General features: G+C 38.4%; 1 protein-coding gene across 5 annotated transcripts in view; it reads right to left on the bottom strand.

Moving 5' to 3' along the window:
• The window catches only part of LOC117421105 (protein Jade-1-like), a 28,119-nt gene extending 13,803 nt beyond the window's left edge, over positions 1-14,316 (bottom strand). Inside the window, exons 1-8 of one of the 5 annotated variants that reach the window (XM_059033714.1) lie at positions 13,309-13,905; positions 7,987-8,128; positions 7,556-7,632; positions 6,427-6,509; positions 5,772-5,929; positions 4,083-4,273; positions 2,339-2,550; positions 269-436 (exon numbers count right to left, since the gene is read on the bottom strand). In XM_059033714.1, the coding sequence (XP_058889697.1) occupies positions 269-436; positions 2,339-2,550; positions 4,083-4,273; positions 5,772-5,929; positions 6,427-6,509; positions 7,556-7,604 (861 nt within the window). In that variant the 5' untranslated portion in view covers positions 7,605-7,632; positions 7,987-8,128; positions 13,309-13,905. The other 4 variants (XM_034920568.2, XM_034920565.2, XM_059033719.1 and 1 more) reach the window with 4 other exon arrangements.
• Between the last annotated feature and the right edge of the window lie 291 nt (positions 14,317-14,607).

A 14,607-nucleotide genomic window follows, 5' to 3' on the forward strand; every position in this document is an offset into this window, starting at 1 on the left:
AGACCCCGATTAGCTCAATCTTGCACCTTACCTAAGGTTTCACAGGCCCTGATAAATCACTAATCTTGAATTAACCTTACCTAAAGTAACATTAGGTAGTCCAAGATTAGTGCTAACCAGGGTCTGTGAAACCAGATGTTGGCAGTCCAATATTACATATTAAATCAGGATCTGTGAAACCATGTGTAAATACAATGGAAATACAGTAGAAGTAAGTGAACAGCTTAGATCCTCCGTTGTCTGTACATCATTACAATAGCCCCCTTACCTCTGGTATCCACAAAGCACAGCTGACGTGAACCCACTTTGTTCCACTGGGTGTTGGTTTCATAGCCCCACCCTTTTTAGGGCAGAGTAAACACTTGGGCTGGACGCCCAGAGCACAGGTGCGACACAACCAGCTGCCTTCAGGCACTTTCAGGATACCGTAGCAGGCCTTTAATGAAAAACACACAAACCAAAAAAACACAGTGTCACAATGGAATGCACTGCGGCTGCACACAAGGAAGATGAGAAGTAAAGCAAGCATCAATGACTGGTAAAATGATATCCGAGGTACGGTAACTCCAGAGGCACGTGTCTGCCAGATGCATGCTTTCCATCAGAAGCGCAAACTTTGCATTTCACACATTAATAAGAAAATGATGTGTGTGTGTGTGTGTCGGTGGTGGGAAGTGGAGGATGGCGGTTACTATTCATTTAGAAATTATGCACCATTAAAAAAAAAATCTGCCTCCAGCCATTCTGGAATGCATACGCATTCTGAATTGTGTGTGTACTATGAATTTATTTTATTTATTTATTTATTGTACTATGAAGATGGCTTCCATTTAAATTTTGCCTGCAATAACTGTGATCGGAATAGCAGCTGTACTTTTTGCAAGGTTGAGCGGTCACTGCTAACAGTTTGACACCTATAATTACTCTAACAAATAGTTACAAGAGGTTTGTAAAATCAAGTTCTGTTCATAAGGAAATACAAATGCACTGACAGATATTAAACTTTCCAAATAAACTGTAAATACAAAGAATTTGCAGAAGGAGATTTACAGTAACACAGTAAACCCTGGAGATCAGTGATCCAAACCACCACAGTACTGCATAACACTGCTCTCAAACAAAAACACATTTAAACAAATCTCTGAAATACTAACTTTGTCCTTCAAGTCCACCTTTTGCATTCAAATATAATTTTTGAATTTTTTTTTTATTTTTTTATTTATTTTTTATTTTTTATTTTTTTTAGCAGGGCTAATCAATGCCTGCTGCCACTTTCTGGAACAGAGGATACACAGCGGTTCTACATGGGTACTGGAAAAATAAATCAATCAATCAATATGTACGTTGCTCACGAAAGACCACAGCGTTTTTTGTTTCATACTGTACCACGCATAATTCACCATTTACTGTTTCTGATAGTTTGCTACACAGTACACTCCCGGTAACCCGTGTTTCAATGATACGTGTTTCGATTGTTTCGTGTGGTTTGATACAGTACTTTAGTGTAGAAATCATCTGATCTATGCAGAAGCTGGTATTCGCACGCTTTATTAGTGCAGAAAACAGTGTATCTGTGCGAAAGCAGACTGTCATCATTTAATTTAATTGTGTACAGTATACTGCAAGCCAACAGACAGTACTGTATTGTAGTTACTGAAACCAGTGACAAGCGAACAGAAAGCAGATTTAGGACTCTTAGCCTGGCAGTCTGAATATGAAGAGCACTTATGACAATTCAACTCAAGATCAGTGACTTCTTTTAAACCATCTCTCTGCCTCTGAACAACATGTACAGTATATATGTTGATCATTGTTGGGACATCATATTTTATGTGTAGGATTGTATTTTTCGAGTTTTTAATTAATAGCACAGGGATTTCCCCAAACAGTAAACTCGATTTCGGCTAATCCGTGTTTTTCACTAATTCGGGCTCAAATCGGTTCCAATCTGAACGGATTAACAGGGGTCTACTGTATTCACTATTTTTGTTTTAAGGATTAAACATTGCCGTTGCTGTGGGGAGCTCTGAATTCAAAGCTTGGTGAAGTTGCTATTGTGATGTCACCACTACATGCTGGCTGTCAAAATAAGTGTAGCATAATTAGGCTTAATATAATATAAATTAGGTGATAATAAAGTTTGACATTTTTTCTTTTTACTTTGCTCTCATCTGAAGAAGTCTCCACGGTTGGCATAGTGATGGAATGTTTATTTATTTTTTATTTTTTTTAAATCATCTTAAAAAACTACTTCAATTTCATACACTACAGAACTGACATATCTTACGACAATGGAGAGATCCGATTGGCTGTAACTTTAACTATATTGCTGGCATACCTGGTGTACACAAATGTTGCATTTGTCACAGAAGACCATTTCGTTCCCGTCTTCCCCATCAGGTGACTGGCAGACATCGCAAACAACATCTTCGTCGTACTCGATGCCCAGCCCCTCCTCAGACTCGATGGCGTGGTTCATGTTGTCATAACAACGCCTCTCAAATTCTTCCATGACCCTTTCCATAGTGAGTTCATCCACTTCTGGCAAACCTGCAGAATTCAATCCGATACAGCACGTTCTCCTTGGGTATGTTCAACCCACCATTATTACAAGAGCACACTACTGAGAAATGAGATCTCATTTACCCTCCTTTAAAGTTCCATTTACTCAGCGACCAGCGGTTCTACAGAACAATCCTCTACATAATTGGGTTTTTAAATGTTTCTCAACCAGTAATCCTTTGAGTCTTGTTTACTAATTCACCTCTAAAAACTAGTGTTGAGAGCTGGAAGAGGTTTGATTTATTACTCAAAACAGAATATTTGAAGTGGTTTCTATTTACTGATCTCAAGACAGCTGGTTTCTAATCTTTGTCTTATTCCAAATCTTTGTTAAAACAGCCTATAGAAATCTATCCCGTTGCCTTTTTTCTCACATCTTAAAAGGCTTTTAACAATGTAATTGGCTCTTATTTGTGTGATGTTTGTTATTGTCTTTTTTATTTGGGGGGGGGGGGGGGGGGTCTTTTTTTCTTAATTCCAAATACACAGATTTTTCAAGTTCAAAAAATAATATATCGTAGCTTCTTGGTACTGTATCTACTGACTACCAGTTTTGTTAATGCATATAAAAAGGTAAGACAGAAAAAGAAAATGGATTTAAATCGCTTCTAAATTCCTGTAAACCACTGAGAGTTTTCTATTTCACCTGCTACACAGCAAGAAACCAACTCCCCTGCTTTCCAATTCCCATCTCTTGCTGGTCAACAACAGGTCAGCAGCTGTTGCACACATTTTCAGGAGGGGATACTTCAGTAATTTTTTTATTTTTATTTTTATTTTTATTTATTTATTTTTTTTTTATTTATTTTTTTTTTAAAACAGCATTTCGTCAATTTTTACTTTTTAAACTTTGGTTTGCTACAAGCCCTCAACAGGCACCAAAACCGCAAGTGTTTATATATAGATATTTAAAAAAAATGACCACAAAGAATTATGCAATGCAGTTTTCAGTACAGACGCATTCATTATCTCACCCCCACCCCCTCCCTTACAGCACTGGTCCTCACTCACAGCTTTTTTCAGCAGGCAATTACGTGAGTAAGAGTGACTGAAGTCTCAGTCCCAGCTGGGATCAAAGTAACCAGAGCCGTGCGCAATCCTCTTCATGCTGTCTGCCCAGGTTAACACAGCACAAACGCTGGAAGCAGTGTTGATTCTTGTACAACCCTTACTGGAACACATGCCATTGGTGACTTCATGATTTTCATTGTATAGAAATAGGAGGGTTATTTTTACTTTAAAAAAAAGAGGGAAGCCAGTGGGGAAGAAAAACAAACCAAAAAAATAAAATATAGGACTGCTGAAGGAGCAGTTTGCGTCTAGATTTGATTACTTTTGCTGAAAAGGGTGAAGAATTGTGTTAGGGGAATAAAGGCCATAACACACCCCTAACATATTCTAATCTAAATTTAAGTGAAGACCACAGATCTATATACTTTTACTACTAGCAGTAACTAACCCATATTTGAATTATTATTATTATTATTTATTTTTTTTTTTTTAATGTAAAAGTGCCATACCCATTTCCCTGAATTCCTCATTGATGACCTCCAGCCAGGCTACGTCTGTTTCATTCAGGTCGTAGCGACAGATGCTGTCGGCCAGGGTACAGATGTCTACGTTCCCCAGTTCGGGTGGCTCAGAACCAGAGGAGCGTATTAACTTCCTCGATCTAGTAAACATGTTTGCCTTGTCCTTCTCTGCCACACTTCTGGGGTGGGGGGGGACAGAATCAACAAGTGAGTTAATAATATACATTCCCAGCAAAATTCAGAGCTAGCAATAGGACGTTAGACCTCAATGACCTACATCCACCACACACACACACACACACACGTACGTAAAAGTGTAAGTATGACGCACAGACAGGCCCCTACTAATATATCCCCTGGTTCATATAGTCGGTAACTTGTGCTAAGGGATTTCCAAAACAAAGCAGTGTTTTTTTTATCTCCCCTTGTTTTCCACAAACCCATCACTCCACATGACAAATGAGATCTGCCAAAATTCAGAGAGATCTTTGTTGTAGAGTATTGTTCTACTTTCTACAGGAAACAGAACTATATTTAAAAAAAAAAAAAAAAAAAAAAAAAAACATTGGTCTGCACGTCAGATATTGTTTGCCTTTATAAACTACTTGGGACATATTGTAGCCCTCAAACCACAGCTCAATATAGGCTACTTTCATTTCTTGTGCAAGTATTATAAATAAAATACAGTAACAAAGACACTGAAGCAAATACATTCATATGCTTTACTCTATGTGATGGAACTTGTGTAAGAAAATCAAAGAATACACCCGTTTACCAAACATTAAGAATAACTCAAACTGTACTGTCAATGTAGCTGTAAATTCAAACAAATCGCATGACCCTATGGCAGCCATATTTGGTCAGAGGTCAATTTCACAGCCAGCAACACAGTTGGCATGAAGGACGTGTATAATCCTGCAAATATGAAGTCACTACCTCAAATGAATTCAAGGCGTTGAAACTGGCAGCGGAATCTTTGCAAAAAAACTGTCAGGGTTAATTTTTCTTACACAATAACCACGCTCGAACTCCACCTAGAGAATCACAGATTACACCTCTGTAAAGAGTACAAAGGGAATATCTCAAAGAGTTAGGTCTCTGTCATCTGGAACCCATCTTCAGTCATGGGTCCAAGTGAAGGAGGGTGTTCCATTATATCACAACACTAAAAATTGTTATTTTGGAGAATACAGTAGTGGCGGGTGCGATGGCTGGTTGGCCATCTCGTACAAGCTTCCCGGATGGGGATGTGCAACTATCATGCCATCAGATACTACTGATCACACTTATGCAGGTGGAGGCTGTCTCTTCTCCAGCAGTGGCCATCAGGCCCAAAATGTGCAAGTAACAACCTTATCACAAGCGAAGGATATAAATAACCAATTTTTTTTATTAGTTCCCCTATTTCCAATGCAGCATGTCCTGTGGTATGATCTACATGCCAAGTTATTCTGCATTGGAGTTAAATGGATACCATTCCTGGCATTTGTGGGAAATTTTGCTTCCTATATTCAAATTATTTGACAAAGTGGTCTGAGTACAGTAAACACATGCCCCACTGCCTGCAGCACCCAAAAACCTACACGGTCAATCCATTTTTATTTTCTATTACATTTATAACATTGAAAACTAGGATTCCCTATCTCTGTGTACTGGCTGTCGTAATCTGCTATGTACCTGAGGACTGGCACTGGAATGGACTTGGGGCTGACTGGCACTTGGACTCCCTTCTCCCACTCCTGCCTCCAGGGGTCTGCCAGGATGTAGTATTCGACTGGGTTCAGCTGGCAAGAATCATGCACCTTCATAGCAGTGATCAAGTCTGTTCTGAACACCTGCAACAAGAGACAGACATTTGATATATGTATTGTCCAACAGCAGGAGGGAAACCTTGTAAATTCACTGGTTACATATTTGTATCAAATTGCTACAAAATTAAATATTTTTTACAAGTAATTTATCTAGAGGCACTAGAGGCACTGTCAAACTCACAGCGTGGGGGAACTCAAGTGAGAATAATAGGTGCAACAACGGACCTATCACGGTGCAGCATGCTACTACCTGACTGGAAAGAATGAAGACACAAATTCAAAGGCTGCAGTCAAAAAAGTAAATATATATCAACAAGCTTCGGGATAGATTGGAGTTGCCCGATGCAGTTCATACTGCAGAGAAAGTACTGAAAGTTATTTCAAGTGATCCAGGAAGATAGGAAACAGCACAGCAAGGTCCAGTACATCTTACAGGTATTGTTATAACTTATATGGACAGGATACTGGCTCATTAATAAATAAATAAATAAATAAAATAAACAGGTTATTCTCAAACCAACCTCAGATGGTTTATCTTCATGTCTGGACCAGGAGTTCCTCCTCTGTTGAGACTTGGAATGCTGTGACCAGGAGGTAGAATGACCTGCATGACAGCAGAACACAATTCTTAACTCATGTGCAACATGTGCAAATGCTACAAAAAAATACATATATACACATTTGCGGTAGATAAGGTAGAGTACACTCAATCCACACTAGTCAGAGCTGCTGACAATGGAAGGAAATCTGGGTGATTCATGCCATCGCCACACTGCCTATGAGTAACCCAGCTCCATTTTGAAACCTGCTCCTGCCAGCATCACACAAAATGGCAAATATCTTTAAATAGCTGACATGGTAGTCATAAGAACATAAGAAAGTTTACAAAACGAGAGGAGGCCATTCAGCCCATCTTGCTCGTTTGGTTGTTAGTAGCCTATTGATCCCAGAATCTCATCAAGCAGCTTCTTGAAGGATCCCAGGGTGTCAGCTTCAACAACATTACTGGGGAGTTGGTTCCAGACCCTCACTGTTATCACATGCTTCATCTTAATACAGTTCATAAATTGTTTCCACCGAGACCTTTCCATTTTGTGAATCATAGGCTTTGCGGAATTTACAGAGTTTAAGGCATAAAGGTTTCATGTAACAGAATTGTACAAAAGAAAACATTTGTGAAGGAACCTCAAAACCACACAACAATGGAGTTTTTAAAGGTATCAGGTGTGGAAGATGGAATCTACTGAAGATGTGCTCATTCACTTTGTCCAGTCTGATTAGCTTATTACAGGATATAGAAAACACGAATTGGAGCACCCTGTGTATTCTGCACACAGTATCGATATTAATGGTTATCAATAATCACCTTACAATATATATTTTCAAATACATGCACAGCAAGTCACACAGCCTCAAGTTTTTACTGATCTAATGTAACCTGAAGGACCTAATCCCTGGTGTTCTTCTAGCAACACACCTGTCCCAGTTTTACACTATATAACATGTACCTAAAAATAAATTATCAGACAGCCATTGTCGATTATTTCTCTATCAAGGCGATAAAAACATACTGTTAACAGGTGGACTGTCCATTTTTTTACTGATAAGAATCAAACAAATGTAACGATCTTAAGTGCCAGGAACACTTACTGCCATTGTCAGAGTCCTCACTGCTGCTGGGAAGCCGGCTTCGCTTCATGGTTTGCTTCGGGTTATTAACAGGCAATCTACAGGGGGAAAAAAAAATAAAATAAATAAATAAAAAATAAATAAAAAGAGGAGAAAATGCTGAAAATGAACGGCGGCAGCAGCAACAGTAACACAACGCTGGTCCTCACTCCTTCAGTACAGTATGATGCAGAGGTGGTACTTGAAACCTACAGCACAAGTAATAAGCACACAAGTAGCAAACCTGCACTAGCCTATAGGCACACAAGAACCGTGCTTAGGTCACAATCTTTAGAGCTCTTGAACAAAGAGTTCTAAAGGTGCTGGAGTGGATCCTGAAAAAACAAAAACAAGCAATACACAGAATTAACCATTTTAAACATTAGAAACTTGTGACTGTCTACTGCACTTACCTGCAGGTATAAACAAGTACCGTACGTACGTACGTACAATAACTGTGTCAGCGTCTTTAAATCATGAAAAGATTAACACAACATCACAATCCTGTGTTCAGGCCTTGAGTGCACTCTGCCACGTGGACAGTCCTGTTGGTACCTGAAAACCCACACAGATCGAATATTTAACAATATAATAACAACTTTCTTAAAAACCATGCTTTGCCACTCTCAACTAAGGAGTTTATAAGCATCTGTCACCCTCTTATCTTTCAACAAAACATCGCTGCTGTAAAAATATTTCATGGATTCAAAGAACAGGATCAGAACTACAGTGAAACACCAATAATGCAAACAGCAGTGCTACAGGGCTCACTCAGGCATTCTCTGGAGGACAAGAGGACAGAAGTGCATTGCTCCCGAGTCACAACAGGTTACCAGGGGCCTGTGTGGGAGGGGTAACAGGAACACCTTACACCAGGATTCAAATAATCCACATGATAGGAAGCAATGGGGGCAACTACAAACAATCCTCATTACAACATTCCTGCTCAGAAAGTATGGCATATAATAGAGAACAGGCTTGTTGGCACAAGCAATTATAGAGCTTTTCACCTCATCTTATCCCTGCAGGAAGCTGAAGCTATAACAGCACCATGCAACACTGCCCACTGCATGAGCGTGGATGATGAGCGCTGCATCCCATTCATAGCCTTGTCTCTTCAGCACCATGCAACACTGCAGGAGCGTGGATGATGAGCGCTGCATCCCATTCACAGCCTTGTCTCTTCAGCACCATGCAACACTGCAGGAGCGTGGATGATGAGCGCTGCATCCCATTCACAGCCTTGTCTCTTCAGCACCATGCAACAATGCAGGAGCGTGGATGATGAGCGCTGCATCCCATTCACAGCCTTGTCTCTTCAGCACCATGCAACACTGCAGGAGCGTGGATGATGAGCGCTGCATCCCATTCACAGCCTTGTCTCTTCAGCACCATGCAACACTGCCCACTGCATAAGCACTGCACCCTATTCACAGCCTTGTCTCTTCACCCTGACCTACGAGACACTTCCATCTGCTCTTCAGGTCTCAGTAACAACGGTTCGTTAGGAATTCTCAATGCAGGGTTCAATGGATTTGTAAGAAGTACTGCACATTAGTCCAGAAAAGGAATTACACTGCTACTAATATGTATAAGGGTAATAGATTTTATACCTTTGTGACACATGGATATGTGAAAATGTTACCAAACTGTGGTACCATTACCAATGGTTCTTCTACCATTGTGTAACTAGCTGCCCTTGTCTTTCTGTAATTCAAAATTATTTAACTGACACAGGGCTCCACAGAATAAAAGGCATTACAAGAGAGTCAGTGTGAACACCCTACAGTAAAGTTCACCTCTGATCCACCTATTGTAATGTAACCTCCCAAACCAACCATTTGTTTCAACTTGCGAAGTACTACTTGAAAAATAGAAACAGCTTCTTTTCACAGTGGGTCCCGACTCAGCGGTATGGCTATGGCTGATTTGCTACTCTGCACCTGTAAAGTGCAAACCGACATAACTAACCTGCAATTCAGTCCTAAACCTCCAGATCTCTGTGTAGCCACTCCAGCTAAACTGATCAAAAGAATAATTAAGTAAATCAACCCATTACATTCTGGCTAATTAGAAAGCACCCCCTAATTAAGAGGGACAATAATTGCCATTCTAGAAATTGATGCATTTACAGAAATTGCTTACCTCGAGACTTGCTGTTTTAAAACAAATAGATGCACCAACAAACTCAAAAAGCATTTGTTTCAGAGGTTGCACGCAGCAATATCCACCTAGTGTGCTGCACACTGAAAGTCAGAACGTTAGAATCCATCAAACGTAAGTTGCAGAATTAATAAATACATACCGAGCACTGGCATAAAAGTTGCACAGCACAGTTGGTAGAATAAACAAACAGTGTGTTGTTAAAACTTTCCACAAAGTTTCTTAAAAAAAAAAAAAAAAAAAAAAAATCGACAAGCTACTGCAACCCTGATCAATGCAGAATAAAACCATGTTTTATTTAACCAGCTCACAAGTTTCTGAAGGCAGTTAACATGTTTGTTGTTTGGAACCCCTCCCGTTAAATGTGATGCTTACTGTAAATCAGAAATGGAGGGATATCAAATATATGCAAAAGAAAACGGTAGTGGAATTTCTTTGACCACATTTTTTGGAGAAAAGCAGAACTAGTTCCCAATTTAGCAAGAAAGGCTAAAATATATTTGTCAGTTGTTACCAATTATGTGGATGCTGACAGAAGTGTTTCTCATATGGCCATATTTTCAGAGCAATGTCAATTCATGAAAGACGACCAGTGTAGTGTTAGAAGGTGGTACATCTTCAGAATATGGTACACGTACTAAAACTTGACCTGTGTAATGTCAGAAAGTGGTATGTTGACACATTGAAAGTGGTACGCTGTCAGATTTTGGTAGCGATGCAATCACTTGTGATCTGATGGGTGTTTTCCTATTGTCAAACAGAGGTACATTTACCATTACCGTATTCCTTTGAATTTAAGCCGCAGCCCAAATTTACCACCCTCAATTTGAGGAAAAAATAAAACATCAAATAAATATGCATTTACAAAGATACAACCTTACTTATGCTGTTGTATCATACAAAACTGACACTAAACAGGGTTGTTGTAGATTAACCACAGAGCTTGTTTATTGTGCTGCGTACTATAGTACTTAAGATGGTGTCTCTGTCAACCCTCACTCACTTACTGCATCACACATCTCAGCAACAGCAAGCATGACAACATCAGGCAACATGGAGATTACTCACTAGGGTTGGACGATAATGACATTTTCAGTTATCGGCTATAAATTATCACGATAATCATGATTATCGGCTGAAAAAATAACATATGTAAAATGTCTTGGAATTTATCAAAATTTAAAGCTATATATACTTGAGCAATATGACAACTGCCTCTACGAGTTTAGAAGAAATAAAACTAGACAATTTTCAAAAAGACCAGCATCTTTCATAAAAGTTATGAAACAATGGTTGGTTACAAAAAAGCACAAATAATATAACCAAATGTTTGTTTGGTAGCTTTTCAACTTTTGAAATATAGGCTACTTATTAAAAAAAGTGTTTAAAAAAAAAAATTATAAATTGCGATTAAAAAATATCAGCTTTTCCACACTGCATACAGACGGGCTTATTACCTTGCGGATCACTTTCTGTCACTCCAAAAAAACTGCCACACTGGACTGATGCTGTTTCTTTTTTTAAAAAATCTTTTCGGGTTTGGTAGTTTCTGCAGTTGCCATCGCCATTAGCTCAAACGTTTGCCTTTACTTGGTGAATCTTACGTCACATGTTACAACTTCCCACTACGCAGGTGCACAGATCATGTGTTGCGTCTCACGCAGACAGTTAAGTCCTGTCTTACTGCTTCAATGCAGTGTTACTGTTACAGACAAGCATATCATAGTGGATAACGAACGATAAAATGATTATCGATAATTATTTTTCAACGCAATACAATTATCGATGCAAAAACATTATCGATAATATCACGATAATCGATTATTGTTCCAACCCCTCACACCTGTTTTTCTCCCAATTTTGAAATGTGGTATTGCCTGGAATGTCAAAAAAGCTGGTTCTGTTTGTTAGAAACGCTGCAATTGTAAAAGCTTATCTTTGTATTCCTATGGAAGATAATGACGGTTCTTTGAAAAGGGCTGCCTGTATGCCATGAATGATTCGAGATCGGGCAGTAATGTTTTTGTTCGTCTTTTCTCGGCAGTCTGTCACGTTGCTGTTTGTGTATTCGAGCTGCGACATATTTTATTGGCGACTTTAACACATGCATCACTATACTGTACTCAAATTTAAGACACAGGCTATTTTCTAAGAAGGAAAATGGTTCAAAAAGTGCATCTTAAATTCTCTAAAAAAAAAAAAAAAAAAAAAAAATTCACGACGAACAAGACTAAATGAAGTTCCACCACAAAGTTGCAGAAGTAAAAAAAATATCTACAAGACCCAATGTTGTGCTGCGTACCACTTCTTACCGCGTACCAGAAAATAACACTACACCACGTTAATCAACTGACGGTGCTTAAGTTTAATATCAAAATATAACGCACAAGAACTGAGAAGGGATTTTTTTTCTTAAATGCAACAATTATGGGCTTCTTATGAACAAAACAAAATCTCTAAAAACAAAACAAAGAAAAAACAAATCAACACAGCTTATGTATGTTACAGAATTTATCAAATGCCCAGATTCCAATACATTGTTATAATATCCATACTGTTCAGGGATCGGTGCCAGAAACGGCAAATCCATTAAAAAAAACACAATGTTGACAAATATATATGTGTGACCGGTGAGATCCAGATAAAGAAAATGTAATTTATTTTTTCACGAAATGATTTGCATAAAAGTGTACTGCTAAATTTCGCTGAAATAATATTGAAAAAAATCTCAATTTTAAAATCCTGGTCTCCGTATTCATAGAGTGTAAGGGTTAAATAAATGTCAGTAGCATTCTGTTTATGAATCTGCTAATACTTTGTAGTAATAGGATGACCAATTCAAATAGTGAACTAAGGTAATGGTATGAGTGTTCATTTATTACGTGGCTTACTGTGAAGGCTATATTGACATCTTGGGGCTGTAGGACTAAATTACAGGTTAAAAGACAAGTGAGACACAAGGCCCTACCTATACTAACTACAATAATAAAATACCACCTGGTGGTTAAAAACTGATAAGGCCTGTAGTGTGGAACACTTTTTAGGAATCCGAATATACAAAATCAATTTACCGATTTATCACAAACATATAATGCAATTACGCAGTAATTTCAAACATTAAAAAATTACAAATACCTGGATGAACATCAAATATATGTATCGTTTTATAAAAACAAAGCACTCCAAGAAGTTAATTCATTGTATAATTTTTTCGCTCAAAACATTCCCTCGATTCCTTAATAATTTAGGGTGAATGTGAATAATCAAACCGGGCATTTTACAGAAGACTAACAAAATACTGGTAGTAAAAGCACAACATTGCACCTGCTAGTTACTAAGTAGTTTAGCCACACCTCCCTCACATTTCAAACTATTAATTCCAAAAAATGCAACCCATTTTTCCGTTGTTCCCATTACCTCACATACATTTATATTCGTCGGTGACCGCAGATTCAAAACGAAACTGCTTCAACAAATAATTTTAAACCATTAATAGCTTCTTTTTTTAATTCATTATTATTTAAACCCTTTATTTAAATTTTCAAAACTACAGATGTTTACTTTGATCATACCTGCCCATCGGTGTGCAAACTTGCAGTATCTGGTTTTTGCATCCCCATCATCCGTAATTTTCCAACCCTTACTGTTCACTGAAACATTACACTTAGTTACACAGGCGTGCACGTGTCCGCCGCAGTATGTTAGGTAATAAGTGTGGTTTGGGGGCACAGTGAAGATGTAATTAATACGTAGGTATGTCTACTTGAGGGAGAAAACAACTTTGTCGCTGAACTGCACCACTTCTGTTTAAATATATACTACTTTAATAGCGGTTTGTTCCGCCCTGACATGGATATTTCTTAAAAACATGTGCCAACACACATGATTCGGCAACACAGGAGCGTCATCTCAGACTGTACACACTGTTTGGTCCCATAGAACATTTTCTGACAAGTTACATGAAAAAGCTCTCAACTTTACATCTAAATCGTGCGTTTAGATTTTCATTACATTCATAATTAAAAATAAATAAATCATTCCAGTTTGTCCCTTAAAACATTTTTACTATAAAGACGACTGATAAAATAATCCAAATTAAATATAACCCAAAAACCAACGGTATTGTGGAACGACTGTCAACACAGCTCCGACCCTGTCGTTTAAAAATGCACGTAACTTTTTCTGACTGAAGAAATTTTTACACTCCAGGACCAGTCGCTTGCTGTATATCTCAGAACTGAATCTTTTGGCGCCATATTAATGACGTCTCATTATTTCCACCAGACAGCGACCTCCGACATTAAAAAAAAAAAAAAAAAATCTGCTGTAGCCTCCCAAACTCTTACCACAGGGGATAAAACGCAGCGCCGTTTCTGCTAAATCCAATAAAATAAACGAGAAATGTGACAGTACCTACAGTAATGGCTGGCCGTGGCGGTGGAGTTTCTATGTAAGAAATGGTGCTACGTTTATGAGTTCATGCAGCAGCAGATTGTAGCTCTCCTTCACACACAAACACTCTCTGACTGACGTTCACTTGTTATGGACGAAAGACTCTGTGTGAATCAAACTCATTTCTGTGTCACTACCGCCACAAGGGGAGCACTTTTATACCAATCCTTGTAGCGTACAGTATGTTCAATATTATTACGTTAACTCGTTCACAACTGGGCGGGTCCCGACTAGTGATATCTATGCAAGTTGTGTTTTTTAAGTTGGCGTGCAAATGTAGTAGTGGTTTTTAGCAATTATACCAAACATGTGTTCGCTGTTTGTTTTGTGCTTAGTAGTATGGGTTCAATAATTATGTATTTATTGTAATTTTAATGATTTATTCATTGACGTGTCGTTCGTGGTGTTCATTTATCTAT

The sequence above is a fragment of the Acipenser ruthenus genome, chromosome 1 (genome assembly GCF_902713425.1).
Source record: "Acipenser ruthenus chromosome 1, fAciRut3.2 maternal haplotype, whole genome shotgun sequence".
Lineage (NCBI taxonomy): Eukaryota > Metazoa > Chordata > Actinopteri > Acipenseriformes > Acipenseridae > Acipenser > Acipenser ruthenus.